This window comes from Trematomus bernacchii, unplaced genomic scaffold (assembly GCF_902827165.1).
Source record: "Trematomus bernacchii unplaced genomic scaffold, fTreBer1.1, whole genome shotgun sequence".
NCBI lineage: Eukaryota > Metazoa > Chordata > Actinopteri > Perciformes > Nototheniidae > Trematomus > Trematomus bernacchii.
The window spans coordinates 9,511,097-9,525,760 of record NW_022988043.1 but is presented as its reverse complement, the minus strand read 5'-3'; the positions used below and the strand labels follow the sequence as shown (position 1 = coordinate 9,525,760).

The 14,664-nt window shown below is 36.9% G+C and overlaps 2 protein-coding genes across 2 annotated transcripts; one reads left to right on the top strand and one right to left on the bottom strand.

The window, feature by feature from the left end:
- Positions 1–83: 83 nt before the first annotated feature.
- On the bottom strand, positions 84–9,699 carry ostf1 (osteoclast stimulating factor 1). The gene is made up of 10 exons (XM_034118366.1): positions 9,553–9,699; positions 4,914–4,960; positions 4,044–4,094; positions 3,703–3,766; positions 3,562–3,615; positions 3,239–3,346; positions 2,869–2,918; positions 2,680–2,758; positions 1,908–2,006; positions 84–1,201 (listed from the first exon to the last, which is right to left on the bottom strand). Exons 1-10 carry the CDS (start codon positions 9,584–9,586, stop codon positions 1,143–1,145), a joined length of 645 nt encoding a protein of 214 aa, XP_033974257.1. The 5' UTR covers positions 9,587–9,699; the 3' UTR covers positions 84–1,142.
- A 661-nt stretch (positions 9,700–10,360) lies between these two features.
- nmrk1 (nicotinamide riboside kinase 1) lies at positions 10,361–13,858 on the top strand. Its single transcript, XM_034118387.1, has 8 exons — positions 10,361–10,507; positions 11,132–11,222; positions 11,314–11,362; positions 11,680–11,845; positions 12,210–12,281; positions 12,424–12,530; positions 12,685–12,768; positions 13,266–13,858. The coding sequence occupies exons 1-8, from the start codon at positions 10,479–10,481 to the stop codon at positions 13,274–13,276; spliced, it is 609 nt and encodes a 202-aa protein (XP_033974278.1). The 5' UTR covers positions 10,361–10,478; the 3' UTR covers positions 13,277–13,858.
- Positions 13,859–14,664: the final 806 nt, after the last annotated feature.

Below are 14,664 nucleotides of genomic sequence, written 5' to 3'. Positions count from 1 at the left end.
AAGATTCTTATGACGGACAACTTCTGCTTTTTTTATTTTTCATTTGTAGACTTTAAAAAAAACAAATGCTTGCTCAATTAAAAAAATGTTAGATACAAATATTTTATTGTAGATTGAGAACAGTAGATAGAAATCTAGAACAAAATCATCTTAAGAAATTCATAACCTCATAGGACAAAGGCGTGTTCACATTGATACAGACCAGACACACTTACTATGGTACACATATTTAAGGCACTTTAATATATAACATTTGTTGGAAAGCAGCAATAAAACCAGAAATGTGCTCCCAGAATGAAAATCACCCCATCAAAAGATTGAAAAAGAAAAAGTTTTAAAGTCTGTTTTACACAAGGCAAATGATTGTAATTACACCGACCTGATCTTAAATAGCAGTGGTATAGCAAGTGTAATAACACAGAGAAAAATACATACATTAGAGACAGTAACGGGGGAGTTTCATGATATTTTGAAGGAGGAATATTGCTGCCATTTTAGACAGTTTATAGAAACATTTCCCCTATTGAGCCTGTTGCACATTGCTGACATCTTAATTGGAAAAAGCAGATAACACAAGAAATGTATCATCAGGTCAGCATGTCACATTTAAAAGGAAAATATTAAGGTTAAATTAAAATGTTGCATTGCCTCCCAGATGTACATAAAGAGATGTTAATTGTGAGTAGTTGTGATAGAGCTCGAGCTGAAAGAGATAACATGTTTCTGTTGGGTGATTTTGTGGTTAGCTGTAATTTAAACGGGGCATTAGAAACCAGATCAATCCTTGAATCTGCACAGGCACTTTAATGCCAGTGTAAATGGGTTAAACACAATCTGTATGTTGGGAATGTGTGTCTTAGAGTTGCGGTTCCTATACCCCTGCACTACAACATATATTCTCCCATCAGTCCAGTGGACAAACCCCCCACAGGCGGAAAACTGTAAAGGTATGAATGTTTGGAAATTCACACTGATGGATACAAAATGAGCGAGAACTGAGGTGTTAGCACAAAATAATATAACTAAGATGGAGTTACAGTTAGAGACAGAGCAGCAAATCCATTTTAGGTCTGTTATAAAACTATTTGTGCTCCATGCCCGTAACCCAGTGGAAGACAGTGATGATGTTGAGCAGCACCGGCTCAGTCCGAGTCGTCGTCGTCCAAATACTCTTCAGCGTTGCTGTGTGTGCGGGCGGGGTCTGAAACAAGAGAAACATTTAAATATTTTAGTGCTGTTAAACTTCTGCACCTTCAAGTATTACACAGCAAATGTCTCTTGGATCTTTTGCAAATTGTGTTTCTTATAGGGCTGTCACCATAGATTATCACTACACGGTTATCATGGCAAAAATGATTCACGATAACGATATTATTGCAATATGTATAGAACATTTGAATAAAAATAATAAAGCCATCCACGGCAAAATCAAGTGTTGCTCTACGTGACAAAAATATAATTTCGCTCAAACTCAACAGCAAAGTCTCTTTCCAGGAAACCTGAACCGTTTAATGCATATTATCAACAGACTTTGTTCATAGCAGTTTCAAGTAGGAACTATTTTCTTTCAAACAAACTGCAAATAAATAAAGTGTGTACTACTCATGGGAGGAGGGGCTCCTGTCAAGTCTCAGCAAAACAATCTAGATCTACAGTGAAGAGGGAAATGGTACAATTTAAGCTTAATGAATCCCAAAACCTGCCAAATCCATTTCAGACCAGTTACTGCTCATGTCTTAAACAGTATATTAACTGACTGCTGATCTTTATGATTGTCTGAGCTTGCTTCCACGGTTACCCCCAGTTCAGTAAATAATCATATCATTTTCTAGGGTTTTCTCCTGTGAGTGTGAGTGGCCTGTCCTGATGATACTGCATGTGTGAGGGCGCCTCCTGGTGGTACTTACTGCTTCCCTGCTTCCTTTTGAGAAGTGAAGCACACATTGCGTTGGTGGCCATTTCCAGAGCGAGTTTATTCTCATTGTTCCGGATATCTGTTCTCGGATCTGAAACAAACATACTCACACTGAATAAAAGACTTGAAACTGCAACGCCTGCAACGCCACACACACACACACACACACACACACACACACACACACACACACACACACACACACACACACACACACACACACACACACACACACACACACACACACACACACACACACACACACACACACACACACACACACACACACACACACACACACACACACACACACACACACACACACACACACACACACACACACACACACACACACACACACACACACACACACACACACACACACACACACACACACACACACACACACACACACACACACACACACACACACACACACACACACACACACACACACACACACACACACACACACACACACACACACACACACACACACACACACACACACACACACACACACACACACACACACACACACACACACACACACACACACACACACACACACACACACACTTTTTATTTCCTGATCAACAACTTAATCTCCTATTATGGTTTGATAAAAACCCTTATGGAGCTTTCTCTCTGCTTTCCCTGCTTCAATATCCAATCAAATAAAGAAGATTATAGCAAGCCAGTTGCTTTTAAATAAAACAAAATAAGAGACCCATCCAGGTAAAAAAAAAAGGCCAGATACTCACCCTTGTTTAGCAACATTTCCACAATGTCAGAATAACCCTTCCAGGCCGCAGCGTGCAGAGGCGTGTCCCCGAGTTTATTCTGAAATACAAAGCACTCGCATCACCGGAAAATACATTGGCTGGGAAATCAAGTCAACAGCATATCATGTTTTTGACCCCTTAGTACATTTATTTGTATGCCTATGTTACCTGCTGGTTGAGCTCAATGTTGGGCTGGCTTAGCAACACCTCCACTACATCTGATAGGAAAAGCAGAAAAATAACTGAGTGTTGGACTGAGGATGAACTGGTTAATGAAATTCAAGCATAACAATCATACTGGAACACTGGAGCAATACAAATAAACTGGAACACTTTCATAGACATAGTTCCTGTTTTTCTTGACAGAAGTGTGTCATAATAAAACATTTATGAAATCACATTCAGGCACTGCTTAATCAGATTACTGTACACAATATGAATACGCAGTGTTCATTAGAGGAAGGTTTTCTATTTCTGACAATGCAAAGTCTGTATCATAAAGAAAATCTCAACATATTTTAATCACAAAGTCTTTTACCTTTATGCCCTCCATGGCATGCCCAGTAGAGGGCAGTGTTTCCAGCTTTGTCCAGCCCATTGATTCCAACCTTGTTCTCCACACATTCCCTCAGCCAGCTCAGATTGCCTGTTTAAACACATATATGAGCATAAACAAAAACAAAGTACAGTCAGGGTTGAATGAAGCAGGGTACTAAGAATGCAAACAGTATACATGTCTTCAGCATAAACAGAAAAGAGTTCACCAAGGTGTTGTGTTCATTTTCTCCAGAAAGAAGGAATTATCTTGGTATGTCACAACAAATAATTAAATAAAAAACACGTGGTAGGTCGTGGTCGCACCTCGTTTGGCTGCTTCGTGCATTGGATTGTCAATGGACTCTGCCTGCTCAGCCACTAAATAAATAAAATATAAAACACACCATTAGCGCATTATCAAGATTTACTAATAGGTGACAAATAGTGACCATATTCTGTACTCACCATAGTTACTTGGAATCAGTCCTGTCCTTCCTCTGCATGTCCCCTTCCACCAATTACTGTCACTCTGAAGATGATAGTAATGCAGAAGTCTTTATTTATTTTTAAAAACGAAAGTCGCAGATGCTAATAACTAGGGACGTACAGGACAAAGCAACATGTAACATAACAGTGAAATTAAAAAGGAAGAGAAAAGTGCACATGGAATGGAAACACAAAAGGTAGACACAAAATGAACAGAGTGCGACGCTGAGAAAGAGGAAGAAGAAGTGCAGAATCAGATTCAGACTGAACGGGACATGAGAAGTTAAGAGGAAGACGGCAGCAGTTTGAGGTTTACTCACTGTGTCAGAGATGTACAAGAAATCTCCTTCTTCAAAAAACAGCTCATCTGGCTGGAAGAAAAACAACACAATATTTCTCAAAACTAACCAGACACAGTTTCATGCCCACAAGTAAAACAATCGTAACGGCAACATTTCAATGTGGTTTAACCTATAACTGTTCCTGGAGAAAATGTAGAGTAATGATAGGTACGTTAAAAATGTATCGTACCTATGATGACTTCAGTCATTCACTGGGTAATCTCAAATGTATGTGATTTGCTTATTATTTTTGTCATATTTGATGGGTTATTAAATATCCTTACGTTTTGGAATGTTTAATGGACAAATAAGCTAATTGAAGACGTCACGTTGAAAACGGTGATGGGCATTTATTTATGACATTTCACTGGAGGAAAAATATTTTCACTATTTATTTCAATTATTGTTTAACAAAATATTATTTCCTCCTTTAACTTCTCTTATCCATTTCATTATTTCGTAAAATCAGGTAGGTTTCATTAAGTTTACAACAGCATATCTCTTACAAACATGTCATGGGTTTGTCCAATAATATTTCAGCCTTGAAGTGATGTTTAAGACGGACTTAAATCATCTTTTGCAAAACCAATCTGTATACACAATTAAAATTACAAATGTTATAGTCTACATGTCAAATTCTGCTTTTCTTTATTACATTTATAGTTAACCAGAACATTGCAACAAATGTTGTTTAGTTCCAACATTTGTGAATTAAATGTCCTTCTTACAGAATCTGCACATTAAAAACTATGACGTCTAAATTCATCACATTAATAATGAAAATATCCTGTAAAAATATATTCAACAATGGCCTTCAACAATCCATCATGACAAACAAAAAGCTCTTACCGTTCTGGGGTCAAAGGTGAACAAAGCTCGGAACACCTTGACTTGGCCTAGAGAAGAGAAAACACAGATTTCATGTTAGATTACATATTCAGACCTGTATGTATAGCAGTGGTGAACAGAGCATATTTTACTTGACGATAAAAATACAGACAGTGAGTTGAAAGACTAACCAGTGTAGTTTCACTGCAGTCTGCACGCGAGCGCAGACTGCAGCTTCAATCTGGTAAATGACTCTCATAAAAGTGAAACAAATCACAGTGCATCATCAATCACCTCACTCCAGAGTCAAATGCAAGAAGCCCTGCCTGAGTAATGCAACCTGCACATCGCTCATAATGTCAGCTCTTTAAGCAGCTACTCTGATGCAGCTTACAGCAATTCACAGTGGAAATGCAGTCAGTGCAGCGACAGATACACTGAAAAAATGTAATTAATTAAATGTTTTATATCAACAGATTTCACCTAACTTTATTAGGTTAGTTGAAAGCAATAATATTAAGTTTACAAACATACAAAATATTAGGTTCAACTTAATATTATTGCTTTCAACTAACCCAATACAGTTTGGGGAAATCTGTTGACATAATACATTTCATTAAAGTCAACATTTCAGTATTTTCAGTGTAAATGTTGCTGTTGCGTGTGTGTGCAGCCCTCAGGCAGCTGCTATCCTCTGGGTGTGTGAGGCTCGCTGTGCAGCCTGGTGTTAGCTCTGTTGCTCAATGCTACCAGAGAGACTGTAGCCTGAACCGACAGGTGAACCAGTTCATAGAGAGCTACAATAGATCTTAAAAAAGCAGTGCCATGTTTTACATTAACCTATATATATTTTTAATTCTTCCAACTGTTGGCTTCTGGGACTGAGCAATGCCTGAAGTTAGTTGCATTGTGTTGTTACATACACAGAACGTTTACTAAACAGACTTATGAGCTGGTAAAGACGTAATGAAATAAATGGTATTACCAATACATCTGTTTCTTTACTTCTAACTGTATAACATGTTTATCTATAGTTTCCCTGTCAAAGAAAACTAACAAATAAATAGACAAGCATGTTTTTTAAAGCACAAACAGTTTACTAAACAGACTAATGAGCTGGGTAAACTGAAAGCCAAAGTGTTTTCAGATACCCAGCCTCAAATGTTATGCAAATGTGATGTTATTCTTCTGATGTGTAGATAATCACTCAGTGCTTCACTTCACTTTAAAATATGTGTCTTTTACCAACCAGGGAAGAAGGCAGCATATTACCTGCATTATAATGAAATGATGTGATTTAGTGTATTTTTATTCTATTATATATTTATACTTTGATATGTTCTCATGTGATTTAAATGGAAACATTGCATTTTTTATTAAGTTTTACATTCTTGTTGCTTTTATTGTTATTGCTAATTGTGTAGTACCTTGTAACTTTAGGAAAGCTTCGATACAAAAAATATGTAATATAATAAATAGTTTTACTACTACATCTGTTTCTTTACTTTGAACTGTTTCAAAAATTGTTTCTGTAGTTTCCCTGTCAAAGAAAACAAACAAATACATACACAAGCACCCAGAACTAAGTGTAGTAAAGATGCTGTTGATCCATAGAGAGCTGCTCACATATGTACAGGTAATATGTCAAATGCATTTGATTATTCTGGACACATATTGAATGTTGGACTGTTGTATTCCCCCTCTGCCGTTCCTCAGGGTTTCTTTCAGCTCGTACACTGTCCCAGTGTCTCTGACAGAGCGGCTGTACAAGCCTCGCTCTGTTCAACACCGTCAGCACGCCGCTCTGCAGGCCCCGTCATGTCGCTTAAAACACACAAAGCCTGTGCATACTAGTCCACACTCTGCTTTTTAAAGCCTCCAGCATATAGAATAAATCATTCTGGCTTAAAATAATAAAAGGAAGAAAAGCTGTCTTCAGAGTGAGCAAAACAGTGTCCGAATATCTGATTTGCCTGTGGGTTTTTCATGATTTCCAGCTGTGTTATTTCATTGCAAAAGCAAATGCAACAGCTCTAGTCTTGCCCCCCTGAAGAACATGTCTGATCTTGGTGGTGATTCTCCATTCCTTTTCAAAGCCCAACCCAAAAAACTAACCGTCAAAGCCTCTAAAAATACAACTCCAAGAGTCAATAATACAGAAACAATACCATTTTACCCCAGCAGAGAATACACACAGCCCTTTCAACACAAAGACTGAAACATGTTCCTCATATAAAGTACTTTTTTTTTAAGAAAAAGAAGGGAGCACAAAATGTACTCACACAAGCCTGGTCCTGTTAGTCAGAGTACATTGTTTAATGTGTTTGTGGCTGTGCACCACTAAAACAAGTTACAGTGAGTAAAGTTCAATATCTTTACAGTTCCCAGTGAATTGTTTTTTAAATGTAATCCTTTTTTTTAAAGATCCATGAGCAAGACAGAAAAAGACCTGAAGTCTGAAGCTTGGCAAGATGAATTTGTACAGGACAGAAATCATCCAGCATTGAGGTTAAAACCAGGAGTTCTCTAAAAGAACACTGCACCACCACAACATTGCATTATTGTTTACTGCAAGAGGGTAACGGTCTTGTAAAACAAGACAGTGAATCCTCAACCATTCATGTTCATTGTCTCGAATGTACCTGTCGTGGCTGTGCGAGGCACTGACTTTGCCTAAAATATGACTGAAGCCTCCCCGCAGCACAGCAGCCATCTGTCCTGACAGAGGATCTGTCATCTGCCTCATGAATAAACATGAAGAGTATGAAAGATAATAATGGTTGAGTTTTGTGTTCTGTTTTCACAGGGCCACGGCGCGCAGGCCAAACACGACACAATGAACAGATGTCTGCTGAAACGGGCCTGTGCTCATCCCCTGTGTGACTTCAAAGAAGGCTGTGTATTGGATAGAATCTGGCTATATTATTTGTATGATGATACAGGGGTTAGGATTTTAGATAATTCAAAGCAAGAAGATATAACGGAATTCAGAGATCAAATTTAAGAAAAACTGTCAGCATAATGACAAACCCATTTTGTGCATAAAATCTGACTAAAAACACAATTGTTATGCAATCAGAACAGTGAGATCTGCATTTACAATTGTCACAGTCCCAGTCAAATTAAAACATAATATTATTTATACAATATATAATTGGAGAGGGCGCATATTGTTGCAAATGAAATAAAGTGTAGTCCGAGTTAATCCCTGCATCTTTACTATTAATAAAAAATCAATACAGAGAATTGATACAGTATCACAAACCATTAAATGATGATAAGGTACTGTATGGATATTTTCTTATACCCTTATATAAAGCATGCCTATATTAAAGGTGGGGTAGGTAATTTTGGAGAAACCAGCGCGAGTGCGCTAGAATTTGAAAATAGAAAATACACAACCGGAAAAAATCTGCCACTTCCTTACAGAGCCCCTCCTCCAACACACACGAACGCGCACATGACCAATGAGGGCACGAGATAAGTTTCTGCACAGATGGAAGGCTGACAGGCAGGTAGGCCATCCAGTTATTTTAGCCGGGCCGGCTAAAATGATTGGTCGTGCTTTTTACAGTATTACGGCTTCCACAGATGACATTTTTTTATGGATTTTTTGTCAAAGCACTTAAGATATTCATTGCTATCGGGATGTTAAGAGCATTCCATGGAATATAACAAAAAGTGTATCTCGAGCCGGTTTCTCAAACTTACCTACCCCACCTTTAATGATTAAAGATATACTTATATTCCTAAATTACTTTGAGACATCTTGTGCTTACTTCAGATGTGAACATTTCTTTATTTTGTTTGTGCTTCTTTCACTACCTGCCAGGTGTATCGAGAAAACAATAGACTCAGCTGCCAATTATTTCAGCTATTACTAATGTGGTTAATGCATCATCCCTGCAATACAATCTATACTCATTAAGTTTGCAAATTAAAAAACGTTATGCATATGTAGTTTTCCTATAGAGTAGAAGTTAAATCTCATATGTTTGGATTTGGACAAGAAAGCACTCGATACAATGACAACAAAATGTATTTTATACTGCATATGTGTATTACTAGTGAAAACACTTGCTGCACATAATCTATGGGGTTTCACATAGTTAATGTTATTGAATCACATTTCTAAAAGTATGCACAAAAACGACATGCCGGGTGCCTTTATGACTTCACAGAAGTTTTTCGGGTGAATAATAGACACTTCTCCTTATCTCTGGGATAGCAGCAGAAACAGCTGTTGCAGGAAGTAAGAATGATCTCATTGAGCAAGTAGACTCATCCTCACCGCCTAACCTCCGACCTTAATGAATGATAACACTGTCCCTGCATGAGTGATGGAAATAGGGAAGTCACCAAAGGCAGGCCTGCTGTGCTGAGAGCTCGATCCCCGTCCACCAACACTGAAGGCACCTTAACTTAACTGCATTCCTGGCACAGTCGCAAATAATTGATAATCAAATTAATCATAGTTTATGAGCTATCCTTCCACTTTGTGAAGCATGTTTGAAATACATAAATGACAGAAATCAGCCGATCTCACTCACCGTCCGCCCATTAAGCTCACTTCGCCAACAAGGTGTGTAGTGCTCGCAAGAGACAGAGCTCAAGTTTTTACCTTAATTTAAACAACAAATCTTCTTAGTCTGAGCCTTACCTGGCTTGGCCGGCTTTGGAGGAGGCATCGACATTTGCAGGGCTCGAAGATTAAATAAAACTAAAGCTGCAGTGTGTTTATTTCAGGCTCAAACGACGCAGGAGTGGTAACACTTTGCTGCCAATGAGGAAGTGCAGCAGCACTACAGGCTAGCCGGAAAAGTTCGGATGCGCATGCGCAAAGCTATTTCATTTATTCTAACCTAATTTGTGTTTTACATTTTAGATATTTTGATAATATTTCATGTGAAAACCCTAAACATTGTATTTTATTCAAGCATAGCTGTTACTTATCATTAATCAATATATATGAATGTATTGTTTGTTTTTTCGTATTGATTTACAATGCTTACGTTTTAAACATTTATAAAGATGTTTTTATAAAAAATGTGCATAATGAATGTATTCTTAATATAACTATCATTATAAGTAGTTTACATAACCTCACTTTTTGTATAGAATATTTTTAATTTGATTTGTATATTACTTATCCTCATTTCAATCAATTAAGATGTATTTATGTATAATGTTTAGCGATATTTAAAGTGTGTTTTCATCTCATTTGTTTTTAGGTAAGATGCATTTATTAAATGTATTTTTTATGTTTTTGAACAATTTTAAACGCATATTCAATTAGGTTTTTTGTGTATATTTTCTTTAATTAATAGGCATCTGTTGTAATGTTGTAACACTGATTATTGATTCTTTCTGTATTCTCAATGTTCTCAATGGGTGGGTCTTTAGTGACGTAATAGCGTCATCAGCCAATCATGAGCGTTATAAGGCGGAAAAGCCTGAGGGTACAGAGTTGATGTAGCCACTACATGCCTGGCCACAAGTTAAGTTTGCACATGAACTGTACATTAATTAGCTTTTTCTAGTATTTTATATTAAACACTTTGCAGCGAGCACCCCCAGCAGGCTGAAATGAAGACACTCGTTTTGGGAGTTGGTGGGTAAGTAAGCTGTTAAATGTGTTGCTGTATTAACCCTCTCCGTTTGGGATTGTGATTCATCGATCATGAAATGTTTGTTGGTTTATTGTGATGAGTGGGAAATAGAGGGAAACTGGACCACAGTTCTTGCATTAGCCTCCTATGATTAAATTACCTGTTAACATACATCCAGTGGGGGGGCAGCAGGGACTCATCAGATCATTAACATGTGACAACCTTGTGGCAGATAAGACTGATAAGAGGTGGTTATTTTTCAGAGAAAAAGCAACACGTGTAACCATTCTGAGAGTCAAAAAGAGAAATCAAAATGTCCATTTATCTGTTATATCTGACAATGATTCATTGTAAGAATAGAAAACATGTTTTTCTTTAAGGGAATACTCTTTTATAAAGTCTATAATATAGCTTTTCTTGCATTTGAATTCAGCACATTTAAGCTCATTGTGACACACAGATATGTTAATTAGTTGCATGCATTTCAACAGATGTCATGCTAAAAGTGTGCATCAATTCTTTAGTTTCTTTTGCAATATTATTATTTCAAGGTTAGATTTTTTGTGTTTTTAATGCAACTAAGTTAAATTAAGAAATAAACAATTTCAATGTGTACTGTTTTTCTTTCAGGGTGACTAATGGAGGTAAATCTACTCTTTCTAAGAGTCTACACAAGCAGGTACCCAACAGCTGTCTCATTGCACAGGATGAATATTTTAAGGTATACTTCTTTAAATCATATCATTACTTTTTGCACTTCGTCTGGAAAAGTGAGAGCTCGAGAGATCACAGTAGAGGTTTTTTATTTTCAGGATGATTCTATGGTACCAGTGGACATCAATGGGTTTAAGCAATATGACAGTAAGGAGACTTTATTTAACTGTTTGTTAAGACCCTGAGGTCTTTGGTGATTTGTTTGGGAGTTTTATCTACCTGGGGATGTTGTTAAATGTGCAAATGGTTGGTAAGTTTCATGAAATAATAACCAAATGTTTAAAATTATTAGAATATCACATTAAAATCATATAAAACAAAGACAAGCAAAACATTCTCAATAATCTAATACCAATACATTACTTAAATGTGTATTTAATTTGATGTCTTAATTATATAGAGTAGTCATTAAAAGTACTCGGCAGTCAGCAAAGTAAATCCTTTTATCTTGTATTCTGTCGCAGTACTTGATGCTCTTCACATGGACACCATGGTGAGAGAGGTGGAGTCTTGGCAAAAAGACCCCGTGGCGTTCCTGCGGCAGCGAGGCCCTGAACACACCACAGCATCAGCAGAGGAAGAGGAGGTTTATGTGCTGATCGTGGAGGGCTTCCTCATTTTTAACCACAGGTACATAAGGAAGGCTTTCCTGAAAATACTGTGCTTATGACTGTTATCATTTACACCGTCTTTTTTTGTATTTTTTTCCTAAAAAGAACGAAGCAACTTGATATTGAGATCAAATGCAGTCGGTGCAGTGTGACATTGGGCTTTACATTTATAAATTCAAATTGTTAATCAGCTGAATCTATCAAAATCAAATCTAGCATTGCTTTGAAAGAGGTATCTCTGAAAATCAACAAAAATGGTATACCTATAATAAGTACTACATTTTATAACTGATCTGACAACATATCCCTTTTTATATTAGAGATATGATATTTTTCTAAATCGTAATAGGTTAACTCTGACATGTTTTCGTTTGTTTTTTCAGGCCTCTGAATGAGCTAATTTACAAAAAATACTTCATGGAAATACCTTACGATGTCTGCAAAAGGAGACGAAGGTGTGTGATGTTATAATCAATACACATTATTTCTTGGTTTACCTTTTTTCATGGATATTGTTTCACTTTCATATCATTGTTTAATGTTTGAGAAACGTTGTGTCTTCCTGTTTTGACCTCTCTTGTTGTCTTTGATTGACAGTTCGAGGGTGTACACGCCTCCTGATCCTCCAGGATACTTTGATGGATGCGTGTGGCCAATGTACCTGAAGAACCGTCTGCAGATGGAGAGCATGGTGTCTGGAATATGTGAGTCAAAGATGTCATGAATAAAGTTTGTGTTTCTAATCAGATCAAAACTTTAATTCATTTGGAGCATTAGGGTACTTGGTGTGTTTTGAGACCTCAAAGATAGGACATTTAAAGTATTAAAAGGTAACATTTATCCGTTTTTTTTTTTTAGTATTTCTGGATGGACTGAAGCCAAAGGAAGAGCTGCTGGCTGCGGTGTGTAAAGATGTCTGTCAGGAAATAGAAAGGCTCAGGGGTGAGTTCCTTAGGATTTACTTGTTCTTATGTTTTCCAAGATTTGTATGGGGCTGTCTTACAAGCATTCAATTATGATTTACGTTATTTGCAGCTGTGAGTAGAGCGTTATTCTGCCTTGTACAATGCATTGTGGGCCACAGAGTATTCATACTGCACATTCCTACTGCATTAGGACATTTTCTGTTTGACTTTTGCTGTGTGGGCTTACTACATATTAAGAATATGCCTACATTCTTATGTAGTATTCAAATGATATACAGTTGCCCTAGAGCCTAAACAATACATCTACAACAGATTAACGTTGACTAAGACTATTTTATACTAAGTATGTGTTTTCATTGTTAGTTGGGAATGTTTGAAATAAAAAAGAATGCATATCGGTGGGATTGTGGAGAGACAGGCTTAAAGTTTGACAAAGATCGTTTAAACGTTCAATTCAAAATACAGTATTTAAAAAACAAATATTGAAGTTATTGTTATGTGTTTTGTTTGCAGAGGACGACTGAAATGTTTGGAGTTTTATTTGTTTACCTTTTGAAGATGGAAACTGCTGCTCCTATGAATGTCAGGAAAGTTCAAATGTTTTGGCTTGTGTGACTTTAAGGACCAAATCAAGTATTAATGGCTATGTTAAACCTACAATAGTTAATGTAGCTAAAATGATTAAAACAACTGTGAACTAGAATATTAACCATACACACACATATAACCTCAACTTTTTATGTGACTCCAGATAACCAAATAGTGTGCATCACTGCTACAAATAGTATTAAAGATTTTTCACTCATATTTTAAACAATGATAATTGAATACTGTGGTTTAGTGAGCTTCAATATTTGTTGTATATCATTTGTATTGTCAAAGGTTACAACTGTGAATTTGTAACATTAGTGCAAGGTTGTCTCCCTCTGTTGGTTCAGTCTGATAAACTTGAGACAGACTAGCGACCAACTTGTAGTATTCTCTTTTCAACTGTTCTAAGCAAATACAAGGAAAGAAGCAACACAACAAAAAATCACATCCTAACAAGCATGTTGCATCTGTCATTCTTCTTGTATAATCATTAAACCAATTACATTGTGAAGTGAGAGTGTCCAATCTTGGAGCATCTTTTTGTACGTATACTGTATGAGAGGAAACTGGAGTAAAAGATAACACAAAAAGGAGAAGTTATGCACATTTCTGGTATTCCCCAAAGTTACTGTTGACCAGCCTCACGCCAACAATCTCCCTCTGTGCATTGTCCATCCTTTCACATCAAAGTTTTCATTTAATTATACAAAAGACTACATTTGGCATTATATGCAGGGACCTTATAACCACCAGTACTATACTGGAATAACATTTCTTGGCACCAGTTTTTCTGTAAATCAGGTAGTTTGTAGTACTTTCAATCAACAAAACGTTATTTAGGAATAAGCACCTGTGGATATAATATAACTTAAAAAATGTTTAATATAAACCAAGCCTATAAAACATGGCCAAAACATAAGCTCATAATGAAGAGTCTGTCTATCTTACACTGTACTGGTGTAACATCCAATTGCCAAAGTCAACTGACCTCAGTGATTTGGGGCTCCCAGGTCTCTACTGTATCAGGCAGTATCGCACTTTGCCGAGTGCGTCATCTAGCCTCGATTCCATGGTTTGCACTGATTTTAACGTTTCTTTCTACTAGCACCCACACAAAAAGGCTCATAGGTGAACTTTAACGCACATTTCTGCTGATTGAAAGTATTCTGCTTACCCTTACCCTATTTGACCTATAGTTAGACAGAACACACGCATCTAAAACACACATTTTGCTCCCAAAATAATCTTAGAATAAGACAGCTGTGCACTTCCATTTATCCAAAAAGCTCTCATGTTTCTCTTTTGTTCTTTCTTAGATTTG

Coding starts and splice junctions, on each gene's coding strand:
- ostf1 (XM_034118366.1), bottom strand. CDS start 9,586: ATGTCGATGCCTCCTCCAAAGCCGGCCAAGCCAG. Junction 4,961..9,552: donor TCCAAAGCCGGCCAAGCCAG/GTAAGGCTCAGA, acceptor TCTCTTCTCTAG/GCCAAGTCAAGGTGTTCCGA. Junction 2,007..2,679: donor GGAAATGTTGCTAAACAAGG/GTGAGTATCTGG, acceptor TGTTTGTTTCAG/ATCCGAGAACAGATATCCGG.
- nmrk1 (XM_034118387.1), top strand. CDS start 10,479: ATGAAGACACTCGTTTTGGGAGTTGGTGG. Junction 11,846..12,209: donor TTCCTCATTTTTAACCACAG/GTACATAAGGAA, acceptor TTGTTTTTTCAG/GCCTCTGAATGAGCTAATTT. Junction 12,282..12,423: donor GTCTGCAAAAGGAGACGAAG/GTGTGTGATGTT, acceptor TTTGATTGACAG/TTCGAGGGTGTACACGCCTC.